This window comes from Carassius gibelio, chromosome B3, assembly GCF_023724105.1.
Source record: "Carassius gibelio isolate Cgi1373 ecotype wild population from Czech Republic chromosome B3, carGib1.2-hapl.c, whole genome shotgun sequence".
NCBI lineage: Eukaryota > Metazoa > Chordata > Actinopteri > Cypriniformes > Cyprinidae > Carassius > Carassius gibelio.
The window spans coordinates 37,026,426-37,042,411 of NC_068398.1; the positions used below are offsets into that span (position 1 = coordinate 37,026,426).

The 15,986-nt window shown below is 36.2% G+C and overlaps 1 protein-coding gene across 1 annotated transcript; it reads right to left on the minus strand.

The window, feature by feature from the left end:
* Positions 1-2,756: 2,756 nt before the first annotated feature.
* LOC127953429 (zinc finger protein 239) lies at positions 2,757-11,534 on the minus strand. Its single transcript, XM_052552676.1, has 2 exons — positions 11,118-11,534; positions 2,757-3,602 (listed from the first exon to the last, which is right to left on the minus strand). The coding sequence occupies exons 1-2, from the start codon at positions 11,254-11,256 to the stop codon at positions 2,953-2,955; spliced, it is 789 nt and encodes a 262-aa protein (XP_052408636.1). The 5' UTR covers positions 11,257-11,534; the 3' UTR covers positions 2,757-2,952.
* Between the last annotated feature and the right edge of the window lie 4,452 nt (positions 11,535-15,986).

Sequence of the window (15,986 nt, forward strand, 5' to 3'; positions counted from 1 at the left end):
CACAGTGTCTTTTTTCCCCTGCAAGCAGTCTATTGTTGGTGTCTCTTGACAAGAACAACTCTACTTCTTTTCTCTTTACGACTGCATTTTGTTTCAGCTGTGGCTTGCTGCGTTTCTCCCTGACACTTTTGTTTACTCTCTAGACTGGTTAGCTTCCCCTTGATTTGTTTTGTATGTTCCTTTAATTTCGCTACAGTGGCCTGTGTTGGTGATATTGGAGGTGTTGTTGGTGGCAACACTGGAAGTTCAGATGGAGATTGGGCCACAGGTCCTGTAGGAGGTTCCACTGGCTCCTCCATTACACTGTCAGGAGACAATGGTGTTGTGTTAAGAATGGCACGTAATGCCTTTTTCTCTGCCATACATCTTTTTTTTTTTTTTGGATTCCTTCCAAATCTTCCTCAATTCAGTTTGTCTCTTCCTTCCTAGTGCTTTAATGTTGAATGTATCCAATTCCCAGAGAGCCTTCTTTTCATGATATCTTTTTGAAATAATGATAGAATGTAGATGAATGGTTCAACAGAGAAATTAATGTAATGTGTACTTAATTATGAACTCATGACCTACTGTTCTCCCTACAAATGTAACCATTTGTCAATTTCTTATAAAACACAACATAGATAATTATTCTGTAATAACAAGCTTATTATGTAACTATTGTTGAACCTGAACCTCACACAGGTCTATTCTGATACTGAATAATAAGCAGTCATTCAGTCACTCAGCAAGATCCCTGAATTATTTTAAGATGTATATGGCAACATTTCATTTTATTTATTTATTTACTTTCTCCGTCGTTCTTAGGATCGCCTCCTTTCTCTGTGAATCCTTTTTAATTCGCTCCCTATACTGTCTGGTCCTCTCTTTTGCACTCATCTCTCCCTCAGTTCTTTCTGTTCTCAAAAAAAAAAAAGTTAAATAGCATTATAGCACTGTTTTTATGTACTTTGTTTGTTTATAGTTATTACATTATACATTATAGTTATTTTAGTAACACTTCAGAACATTTTATTTAGTCTCCAAAAAACGGCAATAAACATTAAAATTTAAGTCATTATTGAATTTAAAATCATCAATACTGGTCAAAAAAGAATGAAAAGTATGTTCACAAACTTTACTTATTTGCTTTAATAGCTTCTTAAGGATTTCTTCCCCTATGGTGTGACAGGCCAAAGTCTCACACCAAAGGACATTTGAGCTTTTTGTGGCAGTTAATAACAATCCTTATACTAGCTGAATTGTCATTAGCAATTAGCATGGTACATTTGCATAATATTACATAGTCCTGCTGTTAAAAATACAAATTTGAATAAAAAAAAAATGAAATTTAGGGGTGTCACACCAAAGGACGAAAAAACTTAATTTCTGTGGTCTGAAAACATAGTTAAATATTTGAACAATACTGATAGAAATACTTACCATGTGCACTGCTCATGGCCTTCATAGGGGTCTTCAGTCACATGACCTTGAATGGGGTCTTTCAAATGTATTTGTCCATGATATTGCCCTACTTAATATCAGGTTTTTGCATAACACCAAAGGACATTTTTTTCTTTGACAAACTTTATGAAGTGCTTACACTTTTAGAAATGCATGTATAGGAAAAATGATGGCCATTTAGAGAAATAGACACTTGCACAATTATGCCAGGAGTGTTCATTAAGATTTTTAAACATTATTTTCTTTATTTATGAACGTTAATATTTATGAAAATGTTGTCTATCATCACACCATTGGACGATTTTAAGATTTGGCTCAAAGTTGTAATTTTTTTTTTAAATAACTCCGGTATTAAAACAACAAAAAATAAGTTTAACCATTTACAGTATTCTAAATGATGAAAATGTGAAAAAAAAAAATTCATCTTCGGTGACAGTGAAAAAGCCACGTCACATCAACTACTCACATATATATTAAAAAAAAACTTTTTCGCAGGGTTAGGAAAATGTTAGATCGTGATCCTGCCTCTGGATGCCGTTCGAGATATAGCCCTGGTTTGCCGGTTTCTTTTCTTAAATCTTCTAATTTCGCAGGTTTATTTTATTTATTATCTTTCACTTTTAATCGCATCTCTTGCTGTGTGTGCTAAACATGGGAAGGGAAATTAAAGATTTAATGAATTAAGAATCCATTTGATTTATTAATTTGTTCCCTTATTTCAGTTAAATCATGGGTTATTTAGGGAACAAAATTAACGAAACATGGACAATTGCCACAAATTAGTAAGACGTAGGAACGAATTAACAAGTTGTAGGAATGAATAGACTATCCTGTGTCCCGCAGCCCTGTAGAGTGCAGTTATCTGATGAAATGACTTAGTTACTACATTCTACTCTATTGCTTTTCATGTTGAAGAACTTTTGTGATGTTTCTATTTTAATGTACTTTTAAAGTTTAAATCACATTAAAAGCTTAATTAGTACACTGTGACTGAATGATGATGCTTTTATACCCGCTCACACGTGTTCAGCTCATGAACCACACACAGCTCAACATCACATCGGTTAACCGACCATCGACAGCCTTTATCGATCAATCTCTTATTGACAATTAATCGATAACCGATTAATTGTTTGCAAACCAACAGCAGAATTTGCAGATTTGGCTTCAATTGTCTGAATGTCTTTATGTTCTCCTTGTTCTTAAATTTCCAGGTATGAATGAGAATCCCATTCTGTCGATTCACTGCATACAGGAACTGAACAAATCATTCAAAGTGATTCATGAACAAATGCATACAGGCTTCTTGAACAGAATATACTCAAAAAGGGATTCATTTATGAATATGGCATCGTTCATGACCCAGATAAAATAATAAATTACATTTGAGAAGGAGTTGTTAAGGACACAGAATCAGATCTGAATGTGCTGGATCTGAAGATGATCTACTCATTGTGATTGTTTTTTGTATGACTTTGAAGAGCATATGAATTATTGAAACACTTCCCACAGTCAGTGATACGGTTTCTCTCCAGTGTGAATCCTCTCATGTTTTTTCAGATGTGATGACTGATTGAATCTCTTGTCACAGTGTGAACACTTGTGAGGTTTCTCTCCAGAGTGGATCCTCTGGTGCCGTTTCAAATTGCCCGTTGTAATAAAAGTCTTTTCACACTCAAAACACTTGTACTCTCTCACACCAGTGTGTGTTTTCTGATGTACTTTCAAACTTTTTAAACATGAAAAACTCTTGCCGCACAAATGACATGAATGTTGCTCCTTCTTTACATGAGCTCTCAGGTGTATCTTCAGGTCTGAAGCTCTGAAATATCTTTTGCCGCACTGATCACATGAGTACAGTTTCTCTCTAGTGTGGATGTGCACATGTCTCTTTAAGCTGAACAATTGTTTGAAACTCTTCCCACACTGATCACAAGTGAATGGTTTCTCCCCAGTATGAACTCTCATGTGAACATCAACACTTAGTTTGCGTGTGAAACTCTTTCCACACTGAGTGCAGCTAAAAGATTTCTTGGCTCTTCTTTTCTTTAATTCTTTCTGTTTGGTTTGAGAAGACCTCAAGGGTTTTTCTCTACGTTTGACATGATTTCTCTCCTTATCTTCACTCAATTCTTCATTCTCCCCATTATCTTCATTTAACTCTGAAATAAAAGTAAAATGTTTTATTTTCAGTTAGTCAAAAACAGAGAAAAGTGAAAGGTGATAAAAATGAACCCTGATGTATACATATCTTTTTGATCCATTTTTATAGATTATGTCTCTCTGAAATTGTAGCTGTATTGTATTTGTAAATATTATAGACACAAATCACGTTTCTATAGGGAGAACTATTAAATATTTTTGATCAAGAACAAAATTATCTAACATACATTCATTTTAGGTGTGCAACAACTTATCGATAAAATCGATTATCCGATTAACTATGATTCTTGTTATCAATTAGCCGGGTCTGCCCGCACGTCCAACTTCAGCCGGTCGTGTCAAATTACATCACTAAATTATGCCTTTCTATGGACAAAATGCATTAAAAACAGTGGAGGAAACAGAATGAGATGCTGCGGGAGAAGAAAGTGATCCAAGCTTGCATTAGCTGGTTACTGTTCGGAGCACACGAGAGAGAGATCGAGAGCTGCGTATCACGGACAGCGACACTGAACCGAGCTCTCTTCTGCAATGTTCTCCTCGAAGTCCCTCCTGCACCTGCACCTGAACGAACAAATACAAATCACAGTTTGAACAAACAAAAAGATGTGAAAGAGCCCAATTCAGTACTCGCGGTGTTCTGGTGTTCAGGGCTCATGCAGAGAAAGGCGTCTCAAAACACTTGAACATCGAATTTGCTTATTTTTGCTCTTGCGCTGACAAATACATACAAAATGTGTCAAAATATCCACCTTGGAAATTATGCTCGAAAAAACTGTCAGTTATTTCTTAAGTGAAAGTAAAAAAATGGGATGTGTATTATATTGGATGCGTTCATCGTCTCTTAAAGTGACCGCGCCTAATTTAGCTACTGGCTGCTGTAATGTTAATCCAAGAAAATGAAAATCACTCACTGCTCTTGACTGAATTACTTTGTAGCTTCAACAGTCAAACCAAAAATTATTCAGACACCAGATATAATTTTTGATATATATAGCAAAAAGGTGCCTGAATAAATGTAGGTTTGATTGTATATTTCATTCTTACATTGAAGACTATCCAGTATTTCTGTACCTTGACACCTACAAACGTGAAAAAAAAATAATAATAATTGTGTAAATGGCACAAATAAATAAAAATAAACGAACATACAAATTAAACAATTTCAAACAGGGCCCACTGGTACAACCTTCACCGGGTCCCCGCTGACCCCAGCTACGGCAATTCGAATGAGCCATTTTAATGTAGATTAATCTATGCCCACCACTAATATATATACATATATATTAGAGGTGGGCATAGATTATTTTTTTAATCTAGGTTAATCTCACTGTGATCTTGAAATGAATCTAGATTAATCTAGATTAAAATGGCTCATTCGAATTCTGCCGATTCAGAATATGTGTGTTACCCAAATAAAATTGACAAACAGTAAGTCTTTGAGAAGGGGTTTATCAAGCTAGATGGTGCATTAGAAAAGGGGCTCATCTCCTGTTTCCAAAATGCATCACAAAGTGCTAGAAAAAGCTGTAAACTAATTCCCCATTACACAAGGTGCAAACAACCGTACACCTGTTTCACACATACTCCGTCTGCAGTGTGTATGCGTCAAATATTTTTTTATGCACCAATGTTAACGCAAATGCGTCCTGTGTGAAAGCACATCGAGTCCCTGCTGCACCACATACATAACGCACACGGACTGCATACACACTGCAGACGGAGTATGTGTGAAACAGGCGTGAGCAGGGCCGTAGCTGGGGTCAGCGGGGCCCCGGTGAAGGTTGAACCAGTGGGACCTGTTTGAAATTGTTTAATTTGTATGTTTGTTTATTTTTATTTATTTGTGCTATTTACACAAAGTTTAAGTTTGTAGGTGTCAAGGTACAGAAACCAAATAATTAAATGTAGAATTGCACTGGATAATCTTCAATGTAAAAATGAAATATACAATCAAACCTACATTTATTCAGACACCTTCAACATTTCTCACATTATTACAGTTTTGCTATATATATATCAAAAAAATATATATCTGGTGTCTGAATAATTTTTGGTTTGGCTGTTAAAACTACAAAGTAATGCAGTCAAAAGCAGTAAGTGATTTTCATTTTCATTTTCTTGGATTAACATTACAGCAGCCAGTAGCTAAATTAGGCGCGGTCACTTTAAGAGACGATGAGCGCATCCAGTATAATACACATCCCATTTTTTTCCTCAAATGTTTACTTTCACTTAAGAAATAACTGACTGTTTTTTCGAGCATAATTTCCAAGGTGGATATTTTGACATATTTTGTATGTATTTGTCGGCACTAGAGCAAAAATAAGCAAATTCAATGTTCAAGTGTTTTGACCAAAACACTTGAAAACGCTTATTTTTAGCGTCTCAGGACGCCTTTCTCAGCGTGAGCCCTGAACAACAGAACACCGCGAGTACTGAATTAGCCTTTTGCCGAGCCCCACCCCCTTAGTTACTGTTGCTACCTCCGACAAACAAATGGTCAAACACGACCAGCGAGACCATGAAGGGAAGGGGTATATCAGTGCGTGTCAGTGACCTATTTTGGAGCAATACCTCCGTGATATCCTCCAGATCGAGGCAAAAGGGGTTACAGTGTGCAGTGTAGGGATACATTCAAAATATAAAAATACGCAACGAAGGAGACACGACTACTATCGATGCTAATGCTTACCGGTCTTAAGCGAAATCTGAGAAACCCCATGACCTGTACCTCAAATGCAACCAGCACCGCCTTGTGGACCAGTCATGCTCTTGCACTGCCGGGATAGTTCTCTTTCATATGTTATGGTCTATTATTGTCTATTGCGAGTAGCGATTTTGTTCAAATACAAGGGTATGTTAGCTAGCTAAACCTACATGTGTGTCAAAGCCATTCAAAGCTAACTAACATTTCTCTGTTGTTTTGAGAATCAGGATCAGAATGTTTTATTTCTATTTTTGATGAACAGAATACACAAATAGAAAATAGCTTTGGCTTAAAAGGTGAATAACAGATAAAATAATAAAATGAAATACATTCAGATATCCATTTTTTTTTTTATCTGTAATGTTCGACGCATTTAACTGGGAGTGGGGCCGTCCACACTGTTTTATCTATTGTAGGCATCGCTGACGTTGTGTTTTCGGCTTTGGGAATGGAAAGAACACAACTCCTCCAGACAATCTCTCGGGGTATATAGTGTCCGATTTACAAACACCGTGGGCGCACCGCTTCACCATCTTGCTTGGAGTCAATGTTTGTCCGTAGTAACGGTTGCTATGATGTGTGATTGGACAATGGCTGTTCTGGGGTAGGGGCCGGCGAAAGGCACCAATGGTGGGCTCAAATTGGGCTCTTTCACATCTTTTTATTTGTTTCAAACTGCGATTTGTATTTGTTCGTTCAGGTGCAGGAGGGATTTTGAGGAGAACTTTGAGAGAGCTCGGTTCAGTGTCGCTGTCCGTGATACGCGGCTTTCGATCTCTCTCGTGCGCACCTAACACGGCACGCGAGTAACCAGCTACTCTGTTCAGCTTTTCCGTGTCTTGTGTTTGGATGCTTTAATGTTTAAATCGACAAGCGGTAAGGCTTAACAACACGTGAAAAAGATAAGCTTTCGAAAAGAAACAGTGGCCCGTCAACTGTCCTGAGCATCTTTTTAGGCTAGCTTCAGCCAGTCTGTTATATAAAATATCAAAGGTGAAAGTCATCATAGCTTGCTTTGTATAGACCCAGCTCCCAACCTAACTTTGAGATTAGATTAACGGCGATATTTTTTTTTTTAATCGCCCGATAAGAGTCTCGCGTTAACACAGCACGTTAAAGCCGATATATATAGATATATAGATATATATATATATATATATATATATATATATATATAGATAGATATATATATATATATATATATATATACGTACGTACGTATGTATGTATATATGTATGTATGTATGTATATATCGAGGGCTTGGAACCAGAGGGGCGTAAGTGGCATTTTGGGGCGAAAATGAGTTCTATATATCAAATTAAAGGTCTTGATGAGCTCTATCTAGATGTGTCAAAAAGACGCATCAGAAATCAACCTGTATTGAATAAAGCAACAAAACAACAAAGACCTAACACAAAAGTCTGAGCATTGCTTGGAGCCAGAGGGGCGTATGTCCACTTACGCCCTTTTGGCTCCAAAAAATACATGTATGGCCTACACATTGTTTGGAGCCAGAAGGGCGCAAGTCCACTTACACCCTTCTAGCTCTGAACAATACAAGAGCCTACAGTATTTTTCAGAGCCAGAAGGACGTAAGTGGGTGGTGCCCCTAAACAGCACTAGCTAAAATGGCTGACACACATACTGCACACATGGAACTGTCTGAGGCAGAACAAATTTTGATGAATATAATGAAGCAAACGGATGAATCTTGTTAAGAAGTGACAGATGAAGAGATGTTTTTGTATGCTGCTCCTCACTTGAGTGTTGGAGGTAAAACACATGCATTTAGGGGGAAGTCGTGGCCTAATGGTTAGAGAGTCAGACTCGCGATTGAAAGGTCGTGAGTTCGAGTCCCGGGTTGGCAGGAATTGTAGGTGGGGGGAGTGCATGTACAGTTCTCTCTCCACCTTCAATACCACGACTTAGGTGCCCTTGAGGAAGGCACTGAACCCCCAACTGCATAACAGCATAAATGGCTGCCCACTGCTTCGGGTGTGTGTGTGTGTGTGTGTGTGTGTGTGTGTGCACTTCGGATGGGTCACCATACTTGGCTGAATGTCACGTCACTTTTCACTTTCACATTGATAGTCTAGCCTTCCTAGCCTAGCATGCTAATACCTTTGTCTTGGTCTAACCTGGCTAACTGTGATTTAAAGTAGCCTAATATTCTGGCATAGACTATTAGGTAACACTTTATACTTGATTTACAAGCATATCTATAATGTGTTTAATAAATGTATTTTCACACTTTATTAATGATCAATTTATCATTTCTAAATGAAGTATAGCATTATTTAAACACCAATTATTTAGTTGTCAGATAAAATCACTTAGAAATTGTAAGTAAATGATTAATAAACTATTTAAATGTACATTCATACATATTATTATTCAGACATATAGTAATAGTTGCTTGATGTGTTAATAATGATTTATGTATTTCTACTGTAATTAAGGGTTAATTCAGGTAGTTATAAAGCATTTAGTAGTGGTCAACTATTTTTGTGAGCTCATCTAAAGTGAGGACTAGTTATGCCTTGTCATTAATCACTATTAATGATTAATAGTGTGCAGTTATTATAAAGTGTTACCGAATATTCTTTTAAACATTCACAGTCAACTTAACTCTAAACCTGAACTAATAGATTCAGGGAATTCATGTAGGATATTAATACATACTGTATGTAAATCATAAAGGGACAGAGCCGAATGAGGTGAGGGAGAGAGATCGGCTTAAGGGAAACATGGAGACAGCACAAGATGGAGAAAGTGAGTTCTGACTTGCACTTTTTGAACATTAAGCATAACCTAATTTAACCCTTAATCATTCAGTTCATGTAGGATAATGGTATGTTATCTGTTATCAAGAATCTGTTTCAGGCCCAGCCAGGCTCAGTAGGCCTATATATATATATAGATCTCATATTTTATAGACAGTACTACCAATATAGGATAATGGTAAATATTAATGATTAATCGTTTAGGGACACAACACATGAGATGAGGGAGAGAGATGAGGAGGTTGGAAGAGAGACATGCACATAGAAACAGCACAAGATGGAGGGAGAGAGACAGACAGGGCGAAAGAGCATGCAATTGATGAGGGACACACGGAGACAGAAGAAGCTCTAGGGAGTGAGACAGTTATTGTGCTTGAAGTTGTTCAGGAGGGAGAGGCAGACAATGGAAAGGAGGAGGATGCCAACACACAAAGAACGAGAAAAAGAACAAACCCAAGAGGTTAAGAAATTCTGGCCAAAGCTACATGAATTCACATGACATTCAGGTCCCAAGAAGGAGGATGAGGGAGAAGAACTGTGCCTCCTGTTGCCACAAATGCAATGAAAACTTCCCTGAGGAAGTGAGGGAAAAATATTTGAATATTATTGGGAGATGGGAGATGCAGCGAGGAAGAGAGACTTCATTGTCAATCATGTTGTCAAAAGAGAGAAAATAAACAGGGAAACAATCTCAAGAAGAAATCATACATTTGAGTATTATTTCACCTCAGAGAGAAGACAGACTTTTTTTTGAAGACCCTAGACGTGTCAGAGAAATTTGCATGGTCTGCAGGCTGCCATACCTCTAACACTCTGACAGTGGGCAGTGAGTGAACTTTTTAGTTCAACTAAAGTGAACTAAAAGTGAAATGTGTAATAAACAAGAGAAATTAAACGTTAAATTAAATGTTAAACTGTTTGAAATTAAACGCATTAATGTGAATTCATGAATAAAATTAGAAATGAAACTGTTTGAAATTAAATGTTAAACTGTTTGACATGAATGTGGACTCAGAAATGAGAACTGAAATAAACGGTTAGAAATTAAATGTTAAACTGTTTGAAATTATGAAATTAAATTACTATGTATACAGTATTTTAAATAAAATGAAAAGTTATGAAGTTAGATTGTTTTTAACCAATGTTTTTACCAATCATTTCTGCATTGATCAGCAGATCATTTTTCTTTAGAAGAATCGGAAATGTTTGGTGCCAAAAAGGCATATTTGATGTTCTTGCCATATTTTCAAGATTTTATAATATGTTCATTGTGTTAATATGCCATAATATATTCACTTAAGAACTTACTCGTATAAGTATGTATGTGGTTGCAATGTTGTGGTTGAAGGTTAATAAATACAGTTGATTGAAGTGTGGTCAAATTTTTTTTTGGCTCTCCTGTAAAGTTTGTCAAATGCCACTTACGCCCCTCTGGTTCCAATATATATATATATATATATATATATATATATATATATATATATATATATATATATATATATATATATAGCTACATTCTGCTGAACAATAGTAATAGTACAAATCGCAAATACTTGTCTTTAAATTAAACCAGACTTTTAATTTGATGGGTTGAAGTACCTTTATAGTTATATGTGATATGACGCTAGTTTTACTCAAATCAAACGGTTAAATGTTCATGAAGTGACTCTCAGAGCAGTTCTGGAGATGTTGTCCATGTGTTAACATTCCTATTTAGTGAGACAACACAAACTGAAATCACCGAGAGTGACGTGTGTTTCAGTGTGTGTAAAGTCACGCTTCTGCGTCATTCATTAACACAGACACGCAGAGCATGCATTCATATTTAAATAGACTTTACCGGCTTAATGTTTACAGATATTAATCCATATCGCGATTTCGGCATCACGGAAATCAAAGGGTCCTAATTTCCAAAAATAACTTTGAAACATTGATTTAAGACAATCTTGTTTTAAAATAAAAAACCTGTAGATGTACCACAAATACTCATTAAAGTTGAATGAAGAATAAAAACACCAACCTCCTTGTTCCTCTTGTTTTATCCTCCAGGTTTCTGATTCCTCGTGTTTTATTCTCCAGGTTTCTGGTTCCTCTTGTTTTATTATCCAGGTTTCTGGTTCACTCTTGTCCTCTTCTCTCTCCTCTTTAACAAACATCATGTTCACAGCAGCAGATCTCAGTTCAGATGATAAACTCCTCCATATATTCCTGCTTGATTCAACACTTAGTCACGACTGTGAGGATGATAATATTACAGGTATTTACTGACCTAACTCAAAAACTGTACAGTATTGTCTATTTACAGAAACAATTATTTTTAGCCGTTTGTTTCACCCAGCATAACAACAAAACAACAGAGAGCGCGGTGAAACAAATCTTCTTCCTCTGAGGTTTACTGGTGTTTGGCGAACGGATGTGTTTTAGCGCCACCCGCTGGACTGGAGTGAAGCAGCGAGAGGGTACGATCAATCTGCACAAATAAATGATAAACATGGACTCACTCACGTTGATCAACACCAACAGCCTTCGTGAGTGAGGATTGGTAGACAAAAAGGACAAAAGTCAAATATTTTTACTTAAAATCAGTACTTATGGTTAAGGGCCATTCCACCGAATCCAGAATTCTTAGCTTTTAAGTAATTATTTATACTTTTTATTTAGTTGTGTGTGTGTGTGTGTGTGTGTGTGTGTGTGTGTGTGTGTGTGTGTGTGTGTGTGTGTGTGAAATTAAGTTTAAATAATGTTAGTTAATAAATTCATGCATAAATTAGGAAAACTCGTCACTGGTTGTTGCACTTGTTGGCAGTTGTGTAGCCAGTAATGGGCAGGGCAGCACTGGCCCACCCACATTACTCACTGGCCCGCACAGTCAAGTTTGATTAAAATAAATGTTTTGTATATTTTTATTATTCAAATATATTTAAGAAAATATATTAATATAAGCCTGATTTATTGTTGACTGGTGTGTGTTTAATTTGTTTTCCGAATAAAATGGAATTGTTGAAGGTTGTTCCCTAAAGGTGATGATACACAGGGCAACTTTTTGAGCAATGTTGCTTGGGCACTTTCTCATTGAGAATGGGCAACTTATTTCTATCTGGATACTTTAGATTGGTCGAGGGCAACTTTTTGAGATCCTCCATGCAGAATGCAGAATGCTTGGGCTGCGTCCGAAATCGAACACTTCCCTACTATATAGTATGCAAAAAACAGTACATGAGCAGAGTAGTATGTCCGAAATCATAGAATTAAAAAAATAGTAGGCGAAAAGTACCCGGATGACCTACTACTTCCGGCGAGATTCCGAAGTGCGCATACGATGGACACTTTACTATCCCATGATGCCACGGGGGAGGAGTTGTCATCGTTATATTTGAAAATGGCGGAAAGCGGAGACGCGACTCTATTCAAGAGTACGTTCTTTATAAAACAATTTGTGTTTTTTTTGTGGTTAAATTGTATTAGTTTAACATCATATAAATAAACAATTGCCTTGTTAAAAAAATGTAAATTGAGGGTGTCCTTTTCCAGCATATTCTGAAAAAATATAGTTTTATCATTATTATTACAGAATAGTCCGAGCTAATGTAAATCATCTAGCTAACACTGTATTCTTTAAACAAAGTTTAAGCAAAGTTTAAGGTTTTGAGTAAGTAACGTTATACAAGACAAATGTAATATGATAATTTATTCTAGTGTAGATTCAATAGTAAGTTAGTTGTAGAAGTAAAAATTTATATACAAGCTCTTACTGCATTCCTTTTATGCTTGATTTCTGTGCATTTATTGCAGAATTTATCACAGAGCCGAGGCTAGAGGGCAAAATGTCTGCTCTTCAGATAAAAAGAAAAATGGGAGAATCTTTAACCCCTTAACTGTCACTCACATTTTTGAACATAGACTTTGTAGACTTTGATAGACTTTGATCCAAACTTACATTTTTATAATTCATGAATGAAAATATTTAGTTACATGATATTGATGTACCATTTACATGATAATGCAATGTCTGATTTTAAAATGGGTTTTAAAGGATGAATTTTGAGATTTTAAGTTTTCAGTCGATATATAACTTGTGATATAATGATTTCAAAAATGTGATAGAGAAAAAGTCAACAAAGAAGTCTTTTTTTTTTTAAACAAAGGTCAAAACTCCAAAACTTGAGGGTGCACTCTTGTCATAAATTAATCTATTACTTTTCCTACATAATTTTGATTAAAAAAAAACATTGGTAAAATATATATTTGGGAGTCTTAGACCTTTCCAACGATATATAGTTTGTCAAGATTAGATTAGATTTGATTGTAATATAGTGAAGTAAATGTAGGCATCCCACAGAGGGGACAGGTGACAGTTAACAAAAGCAGCATCCTGGAAATGGTATTCTGCCATGGATGAGGCAATAGGGGGCAGACCTTCCATCACACCACCCACCCTTATTGCCTCATCTGGCCCGGATCTTCCTGTTACCTCTCCATCCTCAGTGAGGAAAAGGAAAAATTTTGAGGAGCTGATCCGAGAGATGGAGGAGAGGGAAGCTGGGGAAAGCGATGAGCTGCCTCAAAATCCCCTGATGACTGCCTTGCTCATTCTGTGCACAAATGTCGTGCACAGTAGACTTCAGGATGTCAAAGGCGAGTGACACTAACCGGTATGATGCTGCATGGGCCAGCCAGTACAAGAATACCAGCACCTCAATGTCCTTTTCCCAGCCATGGTTGCATTCAGGTTTCACTGCAGCAATCAAGGATTGGATGGACTGCCGTGAAAGTCGGAGTTTGGGGCGGAGGTCAGCTCCATCTTCAAAATACAGCCGAAGAATTGGCACAGCAGCATTCAGGTGGCAGTAGATTGTAGGGCTCGCAATCTGTAGGCATGTATATAGTTTTATTTTAGAATACAACTTTAATTAACAAGATACTTGTTTCTTGTGTTGGCTTATTTGTAAATATAGTATGTCTGTATTTATATATATATACGATCCGTTTCTTATGCATGATGTATTTGAATATATATATATATATATATAATGAAGACATCAGATGTAAAAGCCTCTAAGTGTCAATTGAAATTTTCTCCTAGTATTATAAATATGCCAGTAAAATTAAATAAAAATGTATCTTTATTGATTCATTCATTGATGGTAATTTCACAAGCTGTACTATATATATATATATATATATATACACAGGCACACTGCGTGTGCTATTACCATCAATGAATGAATCAATAGAGATACACACATAAGTTACATATGTAACGTTCTCTATTGATTAATTCATGTTTATTCATCAATGGTAATAGCACAAGCAAATAAATTACCTTTTCCTTGCCAAAAATCAACATCTGTCATCGTTCACAGGTTTGTGTGTTTTTCTGAGGTAAAATTTATTAGCTAAATAAATTATGATACTTACGTTATTTGAGAAATTCCGTAAAAGTTCCCGATGCCTCCTCTGGATTCTGAGCTCGAACAATGTAAAAACGGTGATGAAGGCAGAAAGTAGAACTAAAAACATCGCTTGCAGTTGGTGCAGTCAGTGGAATGGGCTCTTTCAATTTTCGCTGTTATGATAGCGTATGTCACGTGACATTTCTAATATGGCGCATGTAGTACGTCCGGACTCCATTCATACTACCCGCATTCATATTATATAGAACATACTTTTTAAACGGTCGTGAAGTGCATTCTAATTTAAATGTAGTACCTACTCACATTGTACGCGATTTCGGACGCAGCCTTGGAGCCACAAAATGGCGGCAGTGGAGCAAAGAAAACGAGCATAGACTGTGCATCGATCGATTTAAGATTCAAACTCTCTTCGATATAAAAACGTACCTTGTGTGAGTCCTTGTTTTTAATGTTGTTCATATTTTATACGAGCAAGAATACAATGTTTCCCCAATATCCACACGATTGCAAGTGTGACATTGCTTTTAATAAATCAGTTTATTAACTGAAAATTTTCAATAAATGAAAAGGTAATATTAAGTGATGCTCATTTTGAACAGTAGGTTATTGTCAGTATTTTTTACTCTATTTTGCAGTGAAATAATTGTTTCAACAAAAGCCACAGCAGAACTATTGTGCATCTCCAACACAGCTCTGTTTCATGAACGAATTGTGAGAGTCAATGATTCATTCATTAATACAATTAGTTTCTAATGAATTAATCGATGGCTCACTCATAAAGACATCGACTTACTGCCACCTACTGGCTGTTTTTAATTTAATATTTAAAATAATTACTCTCTATTTAACATTTTTTAATTAAAAGCATTATTCATTTTATAAAGGCAAAAATGCACTTGATTTAAGGGGCAAATTTTGTCCCTTAATGGAGAAGGGTCACCTGCAGTCCAAGTGGACGAGAGGGGGTATGCAGAAGAATGTTAAATGCCTCGGGGGGGACGCCCCTCTAAAAATTTTGAGAACCACTGACTTGTAATAAATGAAGTGCCGCTCATCGATAGTTTTATGAAGTTGGAACAGTGTTTGTCTAACATCACCGTCTTGTATTGTGTGTCCTTGTATATACAGAGCATGACGGCAAAGCTATATAAACACGGGGACCTTAAAACAGATGAGCAACAAGTTATAACCGGTACATCCTGTTGTGAAAATTTCTTTATGCATATTTTTTAAACTTGTAATGGCTATTGCAATAATGTTGTTGTAGTATTTATCGACAACATGGTTCTGGGTTCTTACAGCATTACAGTCATAGGCAAAGGTTAAAGAACAGTCTTAACTTTTGTCCATGTCTGTAATTTCTACAGTTGATTCCACATTGCTTCATAATATAAAATGTGTGTAAACACATAGTTAAAAAAAAAATGATATCACCTATAGAGTATTTATGTTACAGTATTATCTTATATGTAAAA